We start from the raw sequence: 22464 nt of genomic DNA on the forward strand, positions 1-22464 counted from the left end.
AACCCTCCGGATGACCCTAATGTAAAGTTTGGATTATATCAAGTTTGTCATTAAGCTTTAATGTTTTTCTACTTTTCTTCTCTGTACGAGGTTTATTGAATTTAGGAGCCATAGTGAGGGGGTTTGTAATTTAAAATAAATGTAAAACAGGAGTATAATCGGTGATATCAGTACAGAATTCACTTTCAAAATGGTGAACTTAAACAAATACTGTAATCATGTAAAAGACTTGCCAATTTCTTTTTTCACCACTGCAAGACATCCGTGCTGTATGTAAACATCCAATCTCAATGTGCCATTAGCGCGAATGTTCCATTATTTGGGGTGCCGTTATTTCGACAGTCTACTGTACTAGGTATAACTGCAATAATTTCAGTTGTAAAAATCAAATACAATTATAGCCACCCAGATGTTTTTAAGCACAAATGAAGCCATACCAATTTCAAATTATTCAGCATGTAGCTTTAAAATATTATTTTTGTAAATAACCAGATGAATTTTGGAATGGGTCATGTGAGTGAATTTTCAAATACAATAACAATTTTAATACAGTACTAGTACAGGACTGCCAAATGGTTTAATGCTGCTCACAAGACCCTTATGCAAGACAGAGTGAGAGAGAAAGAATGTGTATTTATATAGAATTTCTATCACTGTTAAATTCATGATGAAATATATATTCCATATATATATTTTTTTTTTCACTAACCTCAGTAAGTAGTGAGGTTTTCTTTTTTTTTTCACTAACCTCAGTAAGTAGTGGACTTAGCATTATCAGAGCTCTGTGCAGGAAAACTTTTGCATTCAGTCTGTTTTTATAGCAGTGTATTTTTATGCACTGACAACGAAAAAATTGCAAAACAATTTTCCTTCCTGAAGCTGATACAATGCTTTTTGACTGTATGTCATGATCACATGTTGTCAAAGAGTTCTCAGCTTCAGGAAGAAAAATCGTTTTGCAATTTTTTCGTTAAATTTTTTCAATTGATTTTCTTAATTCTTAATTGTGTTTAACTGTTTTTTTTTAAATTAAGTTAAATTGATTTTTAATTGTGTTAATTTGATTTTTAATTATTTGTTATTGTAATGTAAGATTTTCGATTTTTTCATTTTAATTTCTGGAGAGAATCATACAGAAGTGTTCTACTTATTATAATGAGGTAAACTTCTCTTATTATTTTACAAATATTGATATCAACGTAGAACGTATTGAGCATTAAAGCTCTGGTTCATACTATGAAATGCTTCTTTATATACAAAAGTAAGGTGGTTATCCAGTGGTAAAGTCTTGCGACGTCCTTTTGACCTCAAACATGAAGTTTTATTGATTTTACCAGATAAAAATCAAAACCTTGCTCAGCTGTTTACAAATAAAAAATGGCTTGGAAAATTAGTTAACTTGTTGATATACTTGAAGAACCTAATTAAAGTTTTTCAAATGATTTAAATTTAGGTCTTCAAGGACAGGGAAAAAATATATTAATACTCAGTGATAAAATAGAAACTTTCAAAAAGAAGCTTAATCTTTGGAAAACTGAATTTGAGGGTAATAATAATGAAATGTTCGCACGTTTTTCAAATTTTGTTAATAGCAATAATATTGTAATTTTACAATTTAGGGATATCACTGCCACCCACCTAACAATGATAATTAAGAATTTTTCTGAACGATTTAATGTATCTCCAGAAAAAAGTTGTATTGGATTCATGATCCACGTGTTTTGAAATTCCTTTATGCCCAAAAATTACCATCTTGTCAATCTGTCATCTGAGAAGTATTATGTGCTCATTTTTCAAGACTACAACTTGTGAAAAATTTTGGCTTTCTCTTCGAGACGAGTATCCAGAATTATCGCAAATGGCGATATAAGCATTGCTACCTTTCAGGTCTACATAAGGTAAGGTTGGTTTCTCAAAATTAACAGCTATAAAAACAAAACAGCATTCCAGACTTGATCCAGAAGATAACATTAGGTTAGCAGTTTCAAATATTGCACCAAATATGGACCAAATATTATCGGTTATACAGGCTCAGCCTTCTCATTAACTGTTTTGTTTTGTAATTGTTAATTTTTTATTGTTTTCTAATCTTGATTGAAGAATAAGAAAAAAATGCTTAATATGAAGAAAATTATTTAATATGTAAATTAAAAAGGAAACAATTTTTTTATTCCTTTCTCAGTACTCAAATAAAATTTTGTACTACATAATTTATAAAATGCCATTTTCCTTCTGTTTTTTGTAAATAAAAATCTGGTCATCCTACCTCAGGGTTTATATTGAGAGGTCGCTTCAATTTTATATTTAATAAAGGGGGTCGTGAGTGAGATAAGTTTGAGAGCCACTGAACTAGACCAGAGCCTTTGTTGTTGGAGAACTCCTCCTCCTCCTATCATGAACTTGGACTCATCTTGCCCAAATCAGCAGAACAATCAATCTGACTGGTATCTCTACCTGGATGGGATCTCTGTCCCATGAATGACTCAACACCGTTTTGGACCTACCTGATTTAGTCCTTCCACCAAATTTCCCAGATGGCACCTCTTCCAGGATCTGTGACACCTTAGGACAAGACCTAACTATGAACTATGACCTTGCAGCTCCGCTGCCAACACCACCTGGTCGTCTGAATAGGATGCTCTTACCCAATTCACTTTAACTCCCTATCGCTCAGCAAGAGATACAGTTCCTTGTCTCCTCCCCCCGCCACTCATTTTCCCTCTGGTGGGGCATGGGCATGCCCCACTGACTCCTAGGGTTGTCTTCTCTATTGGTCCTATATTTCTGTCTTTCCCCCCAGTCTTCAGTCTCCACTCCCTCTCTAGTTTCAGAACAAGCATTCAATCCATGTCAAAATTCACCGAGCCCAACACCCAAAATTTTAATATTTAATCACATAACTTATGTATCTATATTCCTCTTTTGGCCAAACTCAATTCTAGTGTTTCCTATATATATATTTATATAAATTTTTTTTTTCGGTCCTAGCCACTGAAATCTCAGGAAACTAGGTGGCAGGGCCTGCCAGAGTACTATAAAAAATTATTGGGTACCTGACCTGCCTCCCCAAGGCATAGTGTAGACAACGGTGGGCCCACCAGGGGCCCAACAGGTAAAATGTCATGAACAACGGTATACAACACTACACTCTACAATATTCATACACTATTAAATCTGTGGGCTCTACAGTGTTCTGTATCACATGACAATGTGTACTACACGGAGATGGAGAAACCCCTGGTGCCGTTAGACCCTAAACATACTATATGATTCATTCATAGAAGATTATTCAATGCAATTTGCAGTTCACATATTATATAGAGCACATATTATTAAAATAACAAGAAATAGTAAAGTCACCTGCATATAAGTATGTAGGTGATTTTAAGTAAGTAAAGCCTTGAATGGTTTGAGCATGCTCAATGCTGATGGGATTTTTCCTCTTTGCTCAGAATAATCACCTGAGAGGGCATAAATTTAAATTGAGGAAAGACAGTTGTAGGATAGACATGCAGTAGTCTGCCTTTAGCCAGAGGGTGGTTGATTGCTGGAATAAACTTCCATCTGTTGTTGTAGAAGTTGACAGCTTAAACAGATTCAAGGCAGAACTAGATAAACATTTGGAGCGAGTGGAATGGTGAAATGAGAAGGGGGGGTGGGTTTAGGCTGATGCTACATAAGCTTGCTTTCTTGCATCATGTGCCCAAGCTAATGCTAATGTGTGTATCAACAGTATTACGGATATTGTTTGTTTCTTTGTTTGTTTATTCTAATTGCAAAAAGGTTTGCACTGAGCCATTTGGAACTGCTTTATTTTGAATGAAGTACTGGTAGTGTGTTCTGATAGCAAACTTCAAGCATCCTGTACTGCAGAAAATTCTGAATAAAGAGTGGTAGATTGCTTCATAATTTGAGGGTATGCAAGTCATCTAGGATGCTATAATGCCAGGTAGTGTTGTACAGTTTTTTCTATATCAAGTCATACCATTACTAGTTTCTCATTTCTTATGAATGCATTACAAATACTGGATTCTGTTTCGACCATGAGATTTAGAGAGGATCTATTTTTGCAAAAACTATACTGATTTGTACTCAAAGTTCTGAGTTCCTAGTTACCATGTGAGGCACATGTGAATCGTCATTTCCAGGGTTTTTCTGATGCAACTAATCAGGGAGCATGGACAGTAGTTGTGCAGATTTGAATGATTTTTCAAAGGTTTTGGAAAGGCTAGAAGTATTAAATGTTGCCAGGAGAAGTATATTCAAGGATTATACTTACCCTTGCTTCTACACTTACAACTAGTAAGGGAGCTTGGCAGTAGTTTTGTGAGTTTGAGTGATTTTTCCGAAATTTTGAAAGAAAAAGTTAGAAGTATTAATTGTTGCTAGCAGCAAGTTTAAATATATTCCAAGAATATTCATTTAAAGAAAATCAATATAATATACACTCGGTGATCACTAGATTATGACCACCCCATAGATAATGGACTATGCCGCATAGCTCACAGTATAAAAAAGCTGCTTCACGCTAAAGCAGTGATAATTTGCATCTGGTCCTGCAAGTCAAAATGATAAAGTAGCAGTTATGGAATGTAGTAAAGATACCATGGAGTTTCAAAAGGGCACAATCACAGGAGTTTGTGCATTGAGTGCTTCTATATCACGAACGGCATAACTTCTCAGTTGTTTATGACCTCCCATCAACAGAAGTATAAAGGACAAGGTGGATGTTTGTGGTGAGTGAAGAGTGCAGTGTGTTGTACATCTCAATGACAGGTCACTGTCACAGTTGACATAACAATACAATATAGGGAATGCAAGAACAATATCCAAAATGGTGATGAGCTGCACACTCAGACATACACAGCAGACAACTCAGGCTCCACAGCAGACAACTCAAGCGATACCCTCTCCTCACCGCTGATCAACATCATCAATGGTGAATGCCCTGGTATCAATAACATACTGGTTAGTCACTGGAGGCTTGAAAACAAGTGTGCTGGTTGGATAGGTCCAAATACCTAGTGCAACATGCTGATGGAATCCTTCATATGTGACACAAGCAACACAAGTCCACAGATTCATTGTGCATGGAAGAGTAGTGTCATTTTGTGACCAAGTGAAGAGGTCAGTACAGTTAGTAAAACCTGGACTGATGTAAGTAAAATGAATTAAAGATAATGTGCTTTCCTTTTAGAATTTCTTAGTGTTTTTAAGAAAGTAGAGCTACTCCAACACCATGGGTACCCATTTGGATGGCACCCAAGGTGTGGAGAACAAAATAGACCTAGGTTTAATTGTATAGCCTGACATGAAGTCTCAAAGTAGTGCAGCAAGGGTTCTAGAGCAGCTTATGGTGTTCTGTCAAGGACATACATGAATTTTCCAGCATGGACAAGGAGGCGATTATCTCATTATATAATGCAAAATGTGTAGTTAGGCCACACCTTGAGTACTGCATACAGGTCTCTAAATCTCATCTTAAGTAGAATATAAATCTATAGGAAACAGTGCAGAGAGCAGTAACAAGATTAATCAAGGACAAAAAAGGGTATTTGTAACATAAAAGACCAGTTCTGCAAATTTAAATGTTTAACACTTTAAATGAATTAAGTAAACTAAATGCTGACTTTTTCTTGGACAACACACATAAAAGGGGGCATAAATTAAAATTTAAATTGGGTTGTAGCATGAATGTGTGAAAGTTTAAATAATCAGTCATATATTGACCATTGGAATAACTTTCCATCTGGCACTGTGGAAATGGTAAGCTGAATAAATTTAAGAATCCATCTTACCATCAACTTTCATTTAAATCATTAGAGGCAATGTAAAGTGAGGTGGGGAAGGGTTGTTTTCTTTTTCTTTACTGGCCGATACTGTATATGCTTGCTTCTTTGTATTATTTGCCACTAATCAGATCTGTTGTGGCAGATGCTTTTCCATTGCCAGCCTGTAGAACAATGCTTTCGTCATATCCCTTCAGAAGCTTAGTCTATGACTGCTCATCCATTGATCTTTGAGACCACTTGTTTTACCTATAGGCTGGAAGCTTCTGATTAAAAACCTCAAAGAGTGCATGAGCATCATTCACCCATGGCACCTAGCCTACTACACATCTATGTACTCCTCTTCCCCTTGAAAACTGACAAATGATTGGTAACATGAGTATTTTGCATCGACATTCACATGAGGAATTCTTTAGGGAAGTGAAGGACAGAAGCTTATTAAATTCTAACAGGGAGCTTAATGATTTTATAAAAACTGAGAGCAAAGTGGAGGAGAAATTGTTGAAGTTAAACAGAGGAAAGGCACCTGGGACGGATGGGATCTATCCAGTTATATTAAAGGAGGCGGCAAAAAAAGTAAGAAAACCCTTAACCATAATTATGAGAGCATCCTTGGACTCATGAGAAGTCCCCACACATTGGAGATGTGGAAATGTATCCTCAATTCACAAAGGGAGATCAAAAGGTGACACGAGTAATTAAAGACCTATTAGTTTAACAGGTCTTTAATTACTCGTGTATTTAATTACTTCTGTTCTGTTCTGGGGGAAAATAATAGAGTCAAAAGAAGAAGTACTGTAGGGTCATCTAGACAAGACTGTAGTAATAATTCAGACAAAGCATAAATTTTTTAAGGGAAAGTCTTGTCTGACAAATTTAACTGGATACTATGATGTGGTTACAAAGGAACTGGATGCAAAAAATAATTTTGGTATCATATACTTGGATTTCAGGAAAGCTTTTGATACTGTTGCACATGGAAGAAATGTACAAATTGGAGCAGTGCTGCATTAAAGGCAGCATTCTGCAATGGATAAAAGGGTGGTTGAGTGGGATAAGGCAGAGTGGTAATCAATGGACTAATGTTTTTAGAGGAGACCCCCCCCAGGGTTGAGTATTGGGCCCGCTGTTGTTTTGTATATTTATCAGATACTGATGAAGGTATATCAGGCTTAATGTCCAAGTAGTGCAGATGATACAAAGGTTGGCAGTGTTGTTAATGATAGTAATGGCAGTGTGCTACTGAACAGGATCTAGAGAGGTTGAGCAGATGGGCTGAGAAGTGGCAACTGAAGTTTAACATTGACAAATGCAAAGTATTGTATGTGGACAGAAGTAACCCCAGATAAATGTACCGTGTGGTACTACACTTAGGAAGGTAGAAATGAAAAAAGACCTGGGAGTAATTGTGCAGTCAGATATGAAGTTTTCTGAGCAATGCATACAGGCTGCCAGATTGGGTCATGGGGTATGATATACAGGAATTTTCTAGTAGAGAAAAGAGGGTGATTATCGTTTGTATAAGGCAATGGTCAGGCCACGCCTTGAGTACTGGTCTGGAGGGCTCATTTTAGGAAAGATGTGGAGTTGCTTGAGCATGTACAGAGAAAGGCAACAAGATTGGTGAGGGGGAATGAAGGCGGTCCTCTTACTAAGAAAGGCTTAAGTTCTGCAAGTTGCAGCGCAGAACCTGGTACCTGGAGACTAGGCACCTGCGAGGTGATCTGATTGAGGTGTATAAGACCTTAAATTGGTTGAGCACGCTGAATTCTGATGGGATTCTTTGCTTGCTCAGATTACGAACCTGAGTGGGCATTAAATTCAAATTGAGTAACGACAGTTGTAGAATAGATATAGGGAAATTTGCCTTTAGCCAGAGGGTGATTAATTGCTGGAACAAACTTCCATCTGTCATTGCGGAAGTTGATAGCTTAAATGAATTCAAGGAGGAAATATACAAACTTTTAGAGGGAATGGATGTGTGAATTGTTTATTTTTTTATTTTTTTGGCTGATGCTATTCGCACAAGCGTATAAACTCATACGCTTGCTTTCTTGCATCACATGCCTCTACTACTACTACATCACTGTTCTGATTCTGTTTTATTGCAACAATTTTTATTGTAAAATATATCCTGTTTCCCCTCACAATTTGATAAAATTGTGAGGGGACACTCCTTAATAAAACTGCTTCCTGCTAAATAAGAACAGTTTGCTCTTGTCAATTCATGTTGATTCAGTAAAGGCAATAACAATTTTAAAAACATATTTTAAATAAATCAACAGAATATAGTTTTATAATCTCCTCATTATTTCTTTTTGTTACTCTTATGTAAGAGTTTTTCATTAAAATATAAATTATCTATATTTTGTTAAACTTCATATTAAAATTTATACTTATATATTTAACTTGTTAATATATTTCTTACAATTTTCTCCACTTGCCTAATTTTTCTTAATTCAACTAAAATTCTGTTTGTTAAAACAATTTTTTTTCCATAAATTATATTAGCATTAGCATTAGTAGAGGCATTTGATGCAAGAAAGCAAGCTTATGCAGCATCAGCCAAAAAAAAAAAAAAAAAAAAACCCACTTCCACTTCACCCCTCTGTTCGTTCAAAATACCTGTCCAGCTGAGCCTTAAACTTATTTAGGCTATCAACCTCCACCACAAGGGATGGAAGTCTGTTCCACCAACCAACCACCCGCTGGCTAAAGGCAAATTTCCGCACGTCTATCCTACATCTGTCTTTCCTCAATTTGAATTTATGCCCTCTCAGGTGATTTTTCTGAGCTAGAGGAAGAATCCCATCAGCATTGAGCATGCTTAAACCATTCAAGGCTTTATACACCTCTATCAGATCACCTCGCTGGTGCCTAGTCTCCAGACACTGTAATTTGCAAAACTTAAGCCTTTCTTCGTAAGAGCACCCCTTTGTTCCATTCACTAATCTTGTTGCCCTTCTCTGTACTCGTTCCAGCAGCTCTACATCCTTTTTGAAATGAGGCCTCCAGACCTGTATACAGTACTCTAGGTGTGGCCTGACCATCGCCTTATACAATGGAATAATCACCTCCTTATCCCTGCTGGAAAAATTCCTGTATATCATTGACAATACTCCATGAGCTACTCTTGCAGCCTGTCTGCACTGCTCAGAGAACTTCATATCTGCCTGCACAACCACCCCCAAGTCCCTTTCATTCTCTACCACTGTCAGTGTAGTACCACAGAGTTGATACGTTGCTCTGGGGTTGCTGTTTCCCATGTGTAGTACTTTACATTTGTCAATGTTAAACTTCATTTGCCACCTCTCAGCCCATCTGCATATGTCAGTTATGTTTACAACATGGTTTAAAAACTCATCTACTTTTCATTATATCACTTTTTATATTAAAATAGTCTTATGAGTGATACATTTCTTCAAATTCTGCCACAAAATCCAGGGCATAAATTAAAAATTGAGGAAGAATGAAGAATAAATGTGTGATAATATAAAATTTTTTTCTTAGGGAACAACACTACAAAACCTTCAAAATAACCAACCTATATAATTTAATGCCTCTAAACTATAATTAGAGTTTAAATTATATACCACAGAGAAACATAATACATTAGGTTATTAACAATATGCAATCTAACATTTTTAAGCAAATATAAAAAAAAAAATATATATATATATATATATATACACACACACACACACACACACACACACACACACACACACACACACACACACACACACACACACACACACACTCATACATTCAGCAAGACAGAGAAAAACTCACTTGCTGCAATTATTTTACTTACAGAATTTGCTGTGATGAACATATTCCATGGCATCAGTGTACCAATTCCATGCAACATCAGAATTAAGAAAACTAAATTCAATCTGTAAAGTATAACAAAATTTAACCACTAAAGAATAAAGAAAGGGAAGGGAAGGGAGTAAGAAGAAAAAATATTATGACTCTTGAATCAATGGGTAATACTTAATTTTTTTAAAAATATATTTCCACTACTTGTCAAATTCATGATATAACACAGTACGGATATATGAATATTTATTCATTCATCCATGATGCCAATCCTTCGGAAGAGCACCCATTGGCTTAGTACTGAATATTTTGGCAATTGCCAAACTTCCAGATTTATTACTTTCTAGGGCAACCCCTCATAGTTACAGAAACTTAATCTCATAACATTCATTAGTAAGCCAAACATTAAGACTGCAACATTCCCTACACCTTCAGCACAGAAATGTATTGCCATCAACTAGCGAGAGTTCAGCATACTCAAGACAGTTTGCGAAAGGAAACTAAAGGCAATTCATAGGTGAATCACCAAAAATAATTCCCCAGTAGACAATATCCTGAGACATGTTATGTTTTCTGCTTCCAGTTAAAGCAATATATAGACAAAATCTAATTTGAAATCACGACTATTGCAACATTATCAATAAAACATTTACAACACTTATACTGTATATTTATTTTTAACAATTATAATAACTCATACACTCTGAAATGGACAGTATGATACATAAGTGTTAATGTCAGATACAGTATTATTTTCACCCACAGCACAATAAATTCTAAAATTAAAATAATTCTAAATAATCTAGGCCCACAAAATTATGCCCAGCCCCAAAAGTGTTTAAATAGATAATGAGTATAGTGCAGAGGTCAGAAATGTTCTTTCTTGTGCCACTTATAAAACTGCTTAAAGCATTATTTTTTATACGGTTTAGAACAGCATTTCTAAACTATGGTATTTGCAGGCAATTGGAGGTCAGTAAATATGCTTCAGGAATGATGAGCCCACGAATGATGTCCAAAATTTCTTATTCGTCTTCAAAAATTGAAAAAAAAAAAAAATAGTAAAGAAAGTAAATAAAAAATAAATAAATAAATAAAAAATTCTAAGCTGTTATAAGTTCAGAACAATTACTCATAACATCAATAATGTTTATAAAGTTGTATTAAAAATCTTTACATTTAATCAATTTCAAAAATTTTTCAGAAATGTTCAATTTTATCATAAAACATCAGATGCCATTAATAGCTTTTCAGCATTAATTATGAACTGGCTATTCAAAAATATTGGTCACGTTATACTATTTTTTTTAAAACAAAAACTAAAGAAACCCGAATTATTTTAAATGATTTTAAAAATGCATACAATTCAACATATTCATCACTAGATTAAAGTGCCATCTCTTCCTGCACCACCCCTTGGATTGCCATTGCCTGGTACGGTCAGTTCAGAACTCATCACTTTTTAAAGAAGTCAGCTTTCAACTTCTGCCAAAGGCTTGGCAAATCCTTCAAGCCTTTTCTTTTCCTTGGTCAGATTACTGTTTCAAAATTACTGATGTCAACGTTTGCTCAGCTTTCAACTCCTTTGGCAGAAGTTGATCCTAAGGGAAATCCTTACAACTTGTTTGGCATTACAAGAATGCAAAATAGAATGACCAGCGAGATTTCTTTTCTTCTTTTCCTTGGTCGGATTACTGTTTCAAAACTTCTGATGTCAACGTTTGCTCAGCTTTCAACTTCTGCCAAAGGCTTGACAAATCCTTAAAGCCTTTTATTTTCAATTGCAGCTGTAGTTAATCATTCTCAGATAGAGAGAAGTTTTTTTTTTTTTTTTCTTATAAGGTATCCAGGGTTTTCCAAGGCAACCCCTGTAAAGTAGACAGTATTCTTACATGGTATTACTACTGATAAAACAAAAGAATATAGCACTCCTATCCCAACTACTTTCTGAAATGGCAGTTTTTCCCAGCATCACATCACAATTGCAGTAGCTCCTTCCAGACAGAACTGGAAACAACAGAGCCAGGCAACTCGCTATCTCAAAATCTTCCAACAAATTGATAGGCTATTCGTAAGGCTCCGCACTTAAACTAATGAATCAACACAGAATTGATTGTCATTAATCTATTCCTAGCAGAATTTAGAGAACTAAAATCATCTGTTGTTTCTACCATTCTCCCAACTCCACTAATCACTCTGAAATCTTTGACTTCCTCTCTTTGCAACTTGACTTTCTCCAGTCCAACTTTCCTAACAGTGAGGTAATTTTCCTTGGTGATTTTAATGTTCACAACTCCAGCTGGCTTCTGTTTTCTAGTCACACCAACCCACTTGGTCGAGATGCTGAGGCTTTTGCAATTACTAATGACCTTGCACAGTTTGTTCGTTTACCTACCAGAATACCGAACAATCCCATCCATACAGCCAACATGCTCGATCTTTTTCTCACAAACAACCTTTCTAAGTACACGGCTGAAGTGAGTGGTCTTTAAGACTAGTCAGATCACAACTTTGTGATTGTCTCTTCTCCAATGGAGCCTTTATCTCATGACTATTCCCAACCGCATGTTGTTTGGCATTACAAGAATGCAAAATGAAATGACCTGCGAGATTTTTTTTCTTCTTTTCCTTGGTCGAATTACTGTTTCAAAACTTCTGATGTCAACGTTTGCTCGGCTTTCAACTTCTGCCAAAGGCTTGACAAATCCTTAAAGCCTTTTCTTTTCAATTGCAGCTGTAGTTAATCATTCTCAGGTAGAGAGAAGTTTTTTTTTTTTTCTTATGAGGTATCCAGGGTTTTCCAAGGTAACCCCTGGAAAGTAGATAGTATTCTTACATGGTATTACTACTGATAAAACAGAAGAATACAGCACTCCTATCCCAACTACTTTCTGAAATGGCAGTTTTTCCAAGCATCACATCACAATTGCAGTAGCTCCTTCCAGACAGATCTATGAACAACAGAGAAAGGCAAATCAATATCTCAAAATCAAAAACTTCAACAAATTGATAGGCTACTTGCACCTAAACTAATGAATCAACACAAAATTGATTGTCTGAATCTATTCCTAGCAGAATTTAGAGAACTAAAATCATCAACCAGATCCAAAACAGCTTAAGACCTTATTACTAACTCTTGCCAGAAAAGTGTGAATTTCCAGGCTGTCAACTTACACATCTGTCACTGTTATTCCTTACCTGTGGAGGTTCAAACCCCTCATGCCAACCAAAGATGAATTTAACAGGCAATTTCAATGCCAGTAAATTGTAGTAAACATTATCTCAATACGCAACTAATTTCTATGGCTAAAATTTTTCCTTCAAATCCAGCTATGGATTATTGATTCACATACTGCTTCCCTTGTTATTAATATCAAATATAATATTCTTGTTCTTTATAATGTGTTTCGAATTTTTGTTAATTCCTGCCTCTAACTACAAGGTCATGATGGTCTTGTCTGTACCTCTGACAATAAATAATTATTCTTTATTATCATACAAGCTGGCGCACAAAGGATGAAATGGGCAAGCAAGCGTGAATGTCTTATTATGGGTGCTTTAATCTGCCCCAGCTTGATTAGAATAAGTGAGAGGGAAACTCAAGTTGGGGAAAAACTTTATTAAATAAACTAGGTGATTATATTTGCACCGGCATGTTAGAGAAAGTAGTAGGGATGAGAACATTCTCAACATCATCATTACTAATGATTCAGATAACATCACAGGACAGGAACCATTGTCAGGACATGATCATGCAATCATCAGCTGGAAGATGACGTTTTTCCCCAGCAGTAGTTAAAGGTAAAGGAACGGGTTTTAAATTCAGAAGAACGGACTTTGACAGCTTAAGGTGCTATATGGCATCTGTAAACTGGGGAGATTGCCAAAGGTTGGCGAATACATTTGAATTATGGAATATAGTAATACCCCGAAGTTACGCGATAGGTGGGTCCGACGAAAATTGCTTAAATCGAATTCGCATAAGTCGGGGTACAACTTTGCATATAAATACATATAAATTTTGTTTAATTGGGACTAAGGACTAACAAAAACACTAGTTTAGAAGAAAAATATTAATAAAATTGCAGTTCTTTATACATATTAATACAAAATATGTATTAAAAAAATAAATGACTTATGTAAAAAAGTTATTTCGATGTAGATGGCTTCATAAAATCTAACAAATTCGTCTGATGACACAGAGACTTCTTTTTTTCACGCAGAATTTCTTCGTAGCAAGCTAATAATTTTTTTTATTCCTTGCTTTGTAGCTATAACGCGTTCTTCGTTGTAGTCTATGTTTTCTAAAAGTTTTAAGACCTTTTCAATTGAGCCCTTCTGTCAAGTTTGCAATTGTCATGTGCTTTTCGCCGTTGCCTCATTTAGGCCTATAGCACGTGCAATATCACATGGTCTTTCATTTTGCTCAAACCGTTTCACAATTTCATATTTTTTCTCTATCGACAGAGGCGGACTGGCCATAAGCCTTACCGGGGAAACCCCGGTGGGCCGGTGTGATTTTGGCCATAAACCATAGTATGAGGCCACTATAAATTTTCCTGGGTAAGAATTTTTGACCCAGTCCACCTCTGTTTATCGATAATTGCTTTTCTTTTTCTCTCTGAATCTGCAGTGTCTTCACCAGTATGCTTCCTTTTCACACCTTTTAAGTATTTTACTCATTTTTAGGGAATAAAGCACAATTACAAAATGAGGAGGCACGCTTGATACGCATAAACAAAGCTGCATGCATGTAGCAACTGAATAAACAACACCATAAAGGCAGAGATACACTATTAACACCTCACATTTCTAGGGGTTACTACCATAAAACAATAAAAATCCAGTTGAGTTTCTGCTAGTGGAATCTGTTATAAACTGGTAGTAAATTCGATCAAATTGCATACCGATAGCTGGAATTGTGTTGGTTTTTACGTTATTATGGTGAAATGTGTTTCCCCTAAAACAAATACATTTTCAGAATCTTCTCTTTATTCCTATCGTGTTGCATTCAGTTGGGGTGATTCTGCGTTCGACTGCCATTTCTTGTAAACACAAAGGCGAATCGTGCACAAGCCAATTCGGTTCGTGTTATATTATAAGGTATCGTTACCGTATTTATAAACAGTGTATGATCGAATTCGTGTAGTGTAAACACGTGTTATACGAGGACTGACTGTATACGGTTCGATCGACGCGATCCATTTCTCTCGTGAAAACGGTGTAATTTCTGATAAACGTTGAGCACGAATTCGAATGCACACATAAATATGACAGTTGGAATACAATTTCTTGTATATGTGTGCAGCAAAGTTGAATTTTGTTCATTTTCGCTCTCACTCTCCGCCGTCACACTGTATATCGATAACATATGAAAAATGACCTTGAAGATAGTGGGCGGCAGTGTTGCCAAATGAAAAAATCAAGAACCGTGTAACTCTGAGTTCGCATAAGTCAGGGTATTACTGTACTTTTAAAGAAAAAATGTGCGAGTGAGCATATGAAATTAGTGGTGTTGTAATTATAAATGATTGTTTATTAGAAAAACTTTTGAGCAGAAAGGCAAGTAAGGCTCCCGAAATTGATGGAATATACCCTGTAGTTTTGAGGGAGAGAGTGAAAGAGTTTATTGAGTGGCTTCTTTGCACTATATGCTGAATATTTTTTTTTTTATTTTTTATGAAACCTCCAAACACGAGAGGTATAAGAACCTATAGTACTTAGTACCGTGCATGGGTTGCAGGTTGAGAAGACAAGAGAAGATATTTGTTGACATTAGACTTGAACTTCTGCAGACTGTAATTTTCAGAAAGGACATATGAAGGAAGGTCGTTCCAGAAAACGGCAGTTAGCATTAGCAGAGGCATTTGATGCAAGAAAGCAAGCTTATGCAGCATCAGCCAAAAAAAACAAATAATAAATAAATAAAAAAAAAGAAAGAAAAAAATAAATAACCACTTCCACTTCACCCCTCCGTTCGTTCGAAATACCTGTCCAGCTGAGCTTTAAACTTATTTAGGCTATCAACTTCCACGACATGGGATGGAAGTCTGTTCCACCAACCAACCACCCACCCACCCACCCACCCACTGGCTAAACGCAAATTTCCGAACGTCGATCCTACATCTGTCTTTTCTCAATTTGGATTTATGCCCTCTCAGGTGATTATTCTGAGCAAGAGGAAGAATCCCATCAGCATTGAGCATGCTCAAACCATTCACGGCTTTATACACTTCTATCAGATCACCTCACTAGCATCTGGTCTCCAGACACTGTAATTTGCAAAATTTAAGCCTTTCTTTGTAAGAGCACCCCTTTGTTCCATTCACTAATCTTGTTGCCCTTCTCTGTACTCGTTCCAGCAGCTCTACATCCTTCTTGAAATGGAGCCTCCAGGCCTGTATACAGTACTCTAGGTGTGGCCTGACCATTGCCTTATACAAGGGAATAATCACCTCCTTATCCCTGCTAGAAAAATTCCTATATATCATTGACAATACACCATGAGCTACTCTTGCAGCCCATCTGCACTGCTCAGAGAACTTCATATCTGCCTGCACTACCACCCCCAGGTCCCTTTCATTCTCTACCACTGTCAGTGTAGTACCAGAGTTGATACATTGCTCGGGGGTTGTTGTTTCCCATATGTAGTACTTTACATTTGTCAATGTTAAACTTCATTTGCCACCTCTCAGCCCATCTGCTCAACCTTTCCAGATCCTGTTGCAGCAGCATAGTGTCAGTAGTGTCCTTGACAACCCTGCCAACCTTTGTATCATTTGCAAACTTGGACATTAAGCTTGATATACCATCATCAATGTCATTCATAAATACAGAAAACAATAATGGACCCAATATTGAACCCTGAAGGACTCCACTAATAACATTAGTCCAGATAGGCAGTGTAAATTGATTACAACACTCTGTCTTCTCCCCCTCAACCACCCTTTTATCCATAGCAGCAATTTGCCTCCAATGCAACACTGCTCCAATTTGTGCAGCATTCTTCCATGTGCAACAGTTTCAAAAGCCTTTCTAAGATACAAGTATATAATATCAAAGTTATTCCCTGCATCCAGTTCTTTTGTGACTGCATCATAGTATCCAATCAAATTGGTCAGGCAAGACTTACCCTTAACAAAACCATGCTGTGTCCAAGCTATAACTGAAGTCTTGTCTAGATGATCCTGCAGTGCTTCTTTAACCAGTGCCTCCATTAATTTTCCGGGAACAAATGTTAAGCTCACAGGTCTATAATTACTTGTGTCAGCCTTTGGGGTCTGATAATTGGGGTCAATTGTAAGACCCCAAATTGAATTGGGGTCACATTTGCACATCTCCAGTCCATGGGTATGAGTCCAAGGAAGCTCTCATAATTATGGCTAAGGGTTTGCTTACTTCCTCTGCTGCCTCCTTTAATATAATCGGATAGATCCCATCCACCCCAGGTGCCTTTCTTGTGTTTATCTTCAACAATTTCTCCTCCATTTTACTCTCAGTTATTACAAGATTCTCTAACTTACTGCCAGAGTTGAATACACGTCTGGCATTCTCCTCGCTGAATAACTCATCATGTGTGAATGTTGATGCAAAATATTCATTTAGTTTGTTAGCTACCCGAGCAGGATCATCAACAGTTGACCCATCGATATCAAGTGGACCAATCTGATTCATCCCCTTCTTCTAGAGTTTACATAAGTAAAGAACTCTTTGCTGTTTTTCTTTGCATCCCTTGCCAAGGATTTCTCGTAATCTGGCTTCGCCTGCCTAACCTCCTTTGTAACTTGGTTACAGATCAACTTGTATCTACCATAGGCTTCTGTGTCACGTGTTACTTTGAATGTATCCCATGCATTTTTCTTCTCTGCCATATGTCTCATTAGTTCATCTGACATCCATTTAGGCCTGAACCTTGAACAATATTTCTTAGTTGGTATGTAAAACCTAGTAGCTTCCAAGAAATGTTCTTTGAATGCTCCCCATTTTGAATTTGCTGTTGGTAACATCATCAGTTGGTCCCACATTATAGAATTTAAATACTGTCTCAGTCCATCGTAGTCACCTTTACGAAAGCAGTAACCCTTCCCTTTACCCCCAATGGTAGTCACCTCTTTGAGTAAATCCCACTTCAGCACACTATGATCACTGCCACCTAGTGGTTCATTTATCTTCAGATTCTTAATGCATGAAGAATCGCTACTGATAATCAAATCAAGAGTATTACTCCCTCTAGTTGCCTCCCAAACATGCTGATGTAGAAAACAATCATCCAATAAATCCACAAAAGCCATGTTAGTGTGTGAGTGACAAGCCCCCAAATTCCAGTCAATATCGGGATATTAAAATCCGACATTATAAGACTCTCTGATTTACTGGCCCATTATTTCCCTGTACAGTTTCTTATTATACTCATCAGAGTCATTAGGCCTATAGCACACTCCTACTCTCAATTTTGATCTCACAATGCTTATGTCGCACCAAACTGACTAGACACTACACTGTCCAGCGATGTCGACTGGCTTCACTTATTTGGATTTTATGTATTTCTTAACCCCCTCCTCCCTTCCTATCCTGTCTATCCTTTCTGTAGACATTGTACTCCCCAAATTCCAGTTCTTCATTCCTTATATCTGTGTGACACCACGTCTCTGAAATCCCAACAATATCTGCCTTTGATGTTTTGAGCAATACCTCAAATTCATCAAATTTATTTACTAAACTCCTAGCATTGGTGTACACACATGTATACATGCACCTGTTCTTTTTCGTAGCTACCCTAACACAACCCATGTGTTTACTTGTACCCCAATGATTCCCACCAGTCTCTGAAATATTCTGCATCTTATTTTCCAGGCTGCTGCTCATTCCAATAGAAGCAGTGCAAGAATCACTTTCAACTCTGCCAGTGGCTACTGTTAATCTATTAGTCCTTGTATCCCCCCAATCTAGCAGTTTTCCGGTCCACCTAACACTGCCTCGATAGCATCAGCAAACATTCGTGCACCCTTTCTATTTAAGTATATCCCATCCCTGTAGAAGCAGTCTCTCCAGTTGAATGAATAAACGACGAAAATGGAAAGTTGGTTCTGTGTGTTTAAAGCTGGACAGTAAATGGATGTTGTCCGGTGCTGGCACTTGTTCGGACTGTTTTGAAAGACAGAGAGAGAGCCGGAATTATAGAAGCCAATTCAGAAGAACAGTGTCGATGGAAGTATCTGTAGAAAACGCATGCAGAAGAAAGAGTATGTCTATGAGACAAAGTGGAGATACTCTGCTAGAGATGAGTCATTAATTAACCTAACTGCACTCTTCTGAATAGAATATAGAAGCCTGAGAGAGGTTTTAGGGACACCACCCCAGATGTGGGAACGAAATACCATGGTAGGGCGAATTTAAGATTTGTACAGAGTGAACAGCTGTTTGGAAGAAAAGTAACGGCAAGAGCGAAAGAGAAAACCAAGTTTTTTAGATGTGGAGGAAGCAATATTTGTAATGTACTTGTGCCAAGAGAGATTAGAAGTCAGGGTAATCCCCAAAAGTGATATATCATTTTGCCTAGAAATCGGAGTGTCACCAAAGATAAGCATAGGAGCAGAAGAATCCTTTTTGTGAGATATAAGACAAGACTGAGTTTTGGAGGGATTGAAATCAACTAAGTTGGCTTTGCCCAACTGGAGATCGACATTTAAGGAATTGGTAGCGGATATTCGAGAAGTTGAAGATGATTAAGCAGGGCAAGGTTTCTCAAAATGGAAAGTGGAATGCAATGTGCTATCATCAGCAAAACTATGGATCGGATTTCCAGTCAGTGGAAGAAGGAAAAGAGTGGGGGAAAGAACTGAACCCTGGGGGACACCAGCATTAGTGGAGAACTTAGAAGACAGAGAGCCATCTACCATCACCCTGAATGAGCGATCAGAGAGAAAAATGGATAACCAATTACAAAAAGCAGTTGGCAAACCATAAGATGGAAGCTTGTTTAGAAGACTTTTATGCCAAACACGATCAAAGAGATGTGTAGACCAACTGCTTGTGTTTCACCGAACTTTTCCATTGAATTTGTCCATAAATGGGTAACATAAGCCAGGATGTCACCAGCGAATCGACAATGACGGAATCCATACATTGATCAGACAGGAGGTTTCTAGATAATTTAAGAGTTGGAAGTTAATTGATTTCTCCATTACTTTAGAAAAAGTAGAAGTAATTGCAATGGGACGATAATTGGATGGGAGGGATTTGTAACCCTTTTTAAGAACTGGCTGGATATGAGCAAATTTACAAGCAGAAGGAAAAATACCTTTGGAATAAGAAATCGAAAAAAGGCAGCAAAGAACAGGAGTAAGTTCGGGAGCACAGGTTTTGAGAACAAGTGGAGAAATACCATCAGGACCCAGAGCTTTCTTAGCATCAAGATTCGTCAAAATCCTTCTGACATTCTTTTGACAGAAAACCACACGAGGCATTGAATGGAGCATGCTGGAAATAGTGGGGTGTGTTTTATCAAGATCATTAATACACAAATTGGAAGAAAAATGGGATGCTAGCAGGTCAGCTTTATCCTTGGCCGAAGTGACAACAGAACCATCTGGTTTGGAGTAGGTGGGAGCAGAGATGGGCAAAAGTTGCAGCCAATAGCTCTGGCAAGAGACCAGAATGCTCGGCTACCATTAGGGCAAGAAGCAAGTTTTCTACTCTTAGCCTGTTCAAAATCTAGTTTGGACCGATTAATAACTGCTCTACAATTGTTGCAAGCTTTGGTGTAGGCAGAAAATGAAACTGAAGAATTGGAAACAAGCCAATTATGATATGGAACATTCTTCTCCTAAACGGCCTTAGCACATTTATTGGAAAACCAAGGTTTAGATATAAAGGACAAGATTTGAAAGTGGAGTGTGGGATAAAGGATTCCATTTCTACAAGGTTAATTTCACTCACACAATCTGGGCAAATGTTGACCTCAGAAGTTTTATTACTATTATCATAATAGTAATAAAACTTCTTACTATTATTTATTACTATTATATTATATTATTACTATTGTCATAACCGCACATTGCAGCAGCTCTCGTGAAGAGAGTTCTGTTCTTTTCGGTATTCGAAGAACAACTCAAACTGAGATGAGCTTCAATTTGAGATTGGGCATGACTGCAAGAGCTGTCACATGCAATCAACCAATTAGTCAACAACAAGAAAGACTGTTTCTCTGTCATGGAACAATGCAGAGAATCAAAGGCAACAGTTTCAAAATGTGACTTCTGCCTTGTCAACAGCAGACAAATTTAAAAGATTTTTCAAGCTTTACATGAGAACTTATTCTGGGGGTAGGTGTCATTACAGCTTAAACAGCTAATAATGCAATCATCAAAGGATATATTACATTTTTTTGCAGATAAAAGACTAACACAGAATCAAGTCTAATAAATTAAGGCAACACTATCATTTTATAAATCATACGGCATGTGGCAGTAAATATACTTAACACTTAAAAAAAAAAAAAACAACATAATTTATAAGAAGTACTTTGAGAAGTAAAAACAAAAGTTCACAGAAGAAGTTGAGGTTGTCACAGACATTGTCTCATATATGCCAGACAAGCTGTACTTGCTACCTGGGAGTCTAAAACGCTGATGGAACTGATATTCAGGTGACACTCAAGTCAAGTGGACCCAATTTCGGCGAAGTCCGGACGGTCTGTGACAGCCAAATCCTCTGCTTGCACCTTCACGATGGTGAGACTGTTAGTAATCCTGGGTATAACCTCCATGCACAAGTACATGGTGGGTGACCACCCAGGTGTGAACCAACGTAAGCAGGGGTCGAGGTGTGGGCCCACACCACATGGAGGAACGCTGCCCCTCTATGTTACCAGGCAGTACTGGGTGGTAGATGACTCTCATCAACCGGTGAAATGCCACCACTTTGCTTACTGGAGGCTTGAAGTGGTGGAACCCATGTTTAGTCTCCAGAGCTAAGTTCCGGTCAACCCTTCCCTATCTCTTCCATCATGCAATATGATTGATGACTTTTGAGGTTATGATGAATGTCGTGGCGAGATCCAATATTCCTTACATTTCGAGGGTACAGCTCTAAAACGGTGTTAGCAGGCCGGCCGCTAGTTAGTACACCGGACCGAACCTATTGATAACTCTCTAGGAGGCTTCCGGATCAGCTAGTGTATAATCTTGCTACCTCTACTCTGCCAGATAGTGACTGGAGGGAGTCCGAGTAGTGTGTATGCGGGGAGCATTGTCGAGGCCACATTATGTCAAGGATCTGGGTATATTCTTACCACATGTACGCCATATCCAAAAATTTCATTACTTCATACAGCAAGTCCCACCTACTTTTTCTTACTATTGAATACACCATGCATTGTCAAACTAATAGAGCAAGATTATCTGCGAAAAGATCTAAACCTCCCAAGGACTTCCTAATTCATTTCACAAATATACGTGGTCTCAATTCTAATCTCAACGATGTCCATTTCCACTTGCAGTCTGCCAAACCCCATGTACTTTTTCTGACAGAATCTCAGATATCGGTTGATTCATCCACTGCTCATCTCAGATGCCCAAATTATTCGCTGTATGATTCCTTTTGCCTCAAAGGTGGTACTTGTGCATATGTCCGTTCTGATATTCCCTGTCAGAGACTTGACAATTTGGAATCTCCTCTCTTTGATCTTCTCTGGCTTAAAATCTCTCTACCTCATTGTGTCAAATTCATCTGTTGTCTCTACCGTTCTCCCAACTCCACTAATCACTTGGAGCTCTTTGACTTCCTCTCTTTGCAACTTGACTTTCTCCAGTCCAACTTTCCTAACAGTGAAGTAATTTTCCTTGGTGATTTT

The 22464-nt window shown here is 37.4% G+C and overlaps 1 protein-coding gene across 3 annotated transcripts in view; it reads right to left on the minus strand.

Annotated features, from left to right (window-relative positions):
• The window catches only part of Ent2 (Equilibrative nucleoside transporter 2), a 500966-nt gene that overhangs the window by 330256 nt on the left and 148246 nt on the right, over positions 1 to 22464 (minus strand). For all 3 annotated transcript variants that reach the window (XM_090384300.1, XM_090384301.1, XM_090384302.1), the window contains one exon: positions 9604 to 9685. In XM_090384300.1, coding sequence (XP_090240426.1) covers positions 9604 to 9685 — 82 coding nt within the window. The remainder of the gene's footprint in view (positions 1 to 9603; positions 9686 to 22464) is intronic.

Source organism: Mastigoproctus giganteus, chromosome 11 (genome assembly GCF_048544385.1).
Source record: "Mastigoproctus giganteus isolate SK-2022 chromosome 11, ASM4854438v1, whole genome shotgun sequence".
Taxonomy (NCBI): domain Eukaryota; kingdom Metazoa; phylum Arthropoda; class Arachnida; order Uropygi; family Thelyphonidae; genus Mastigoproctus; species Mastigoproctus giganteus.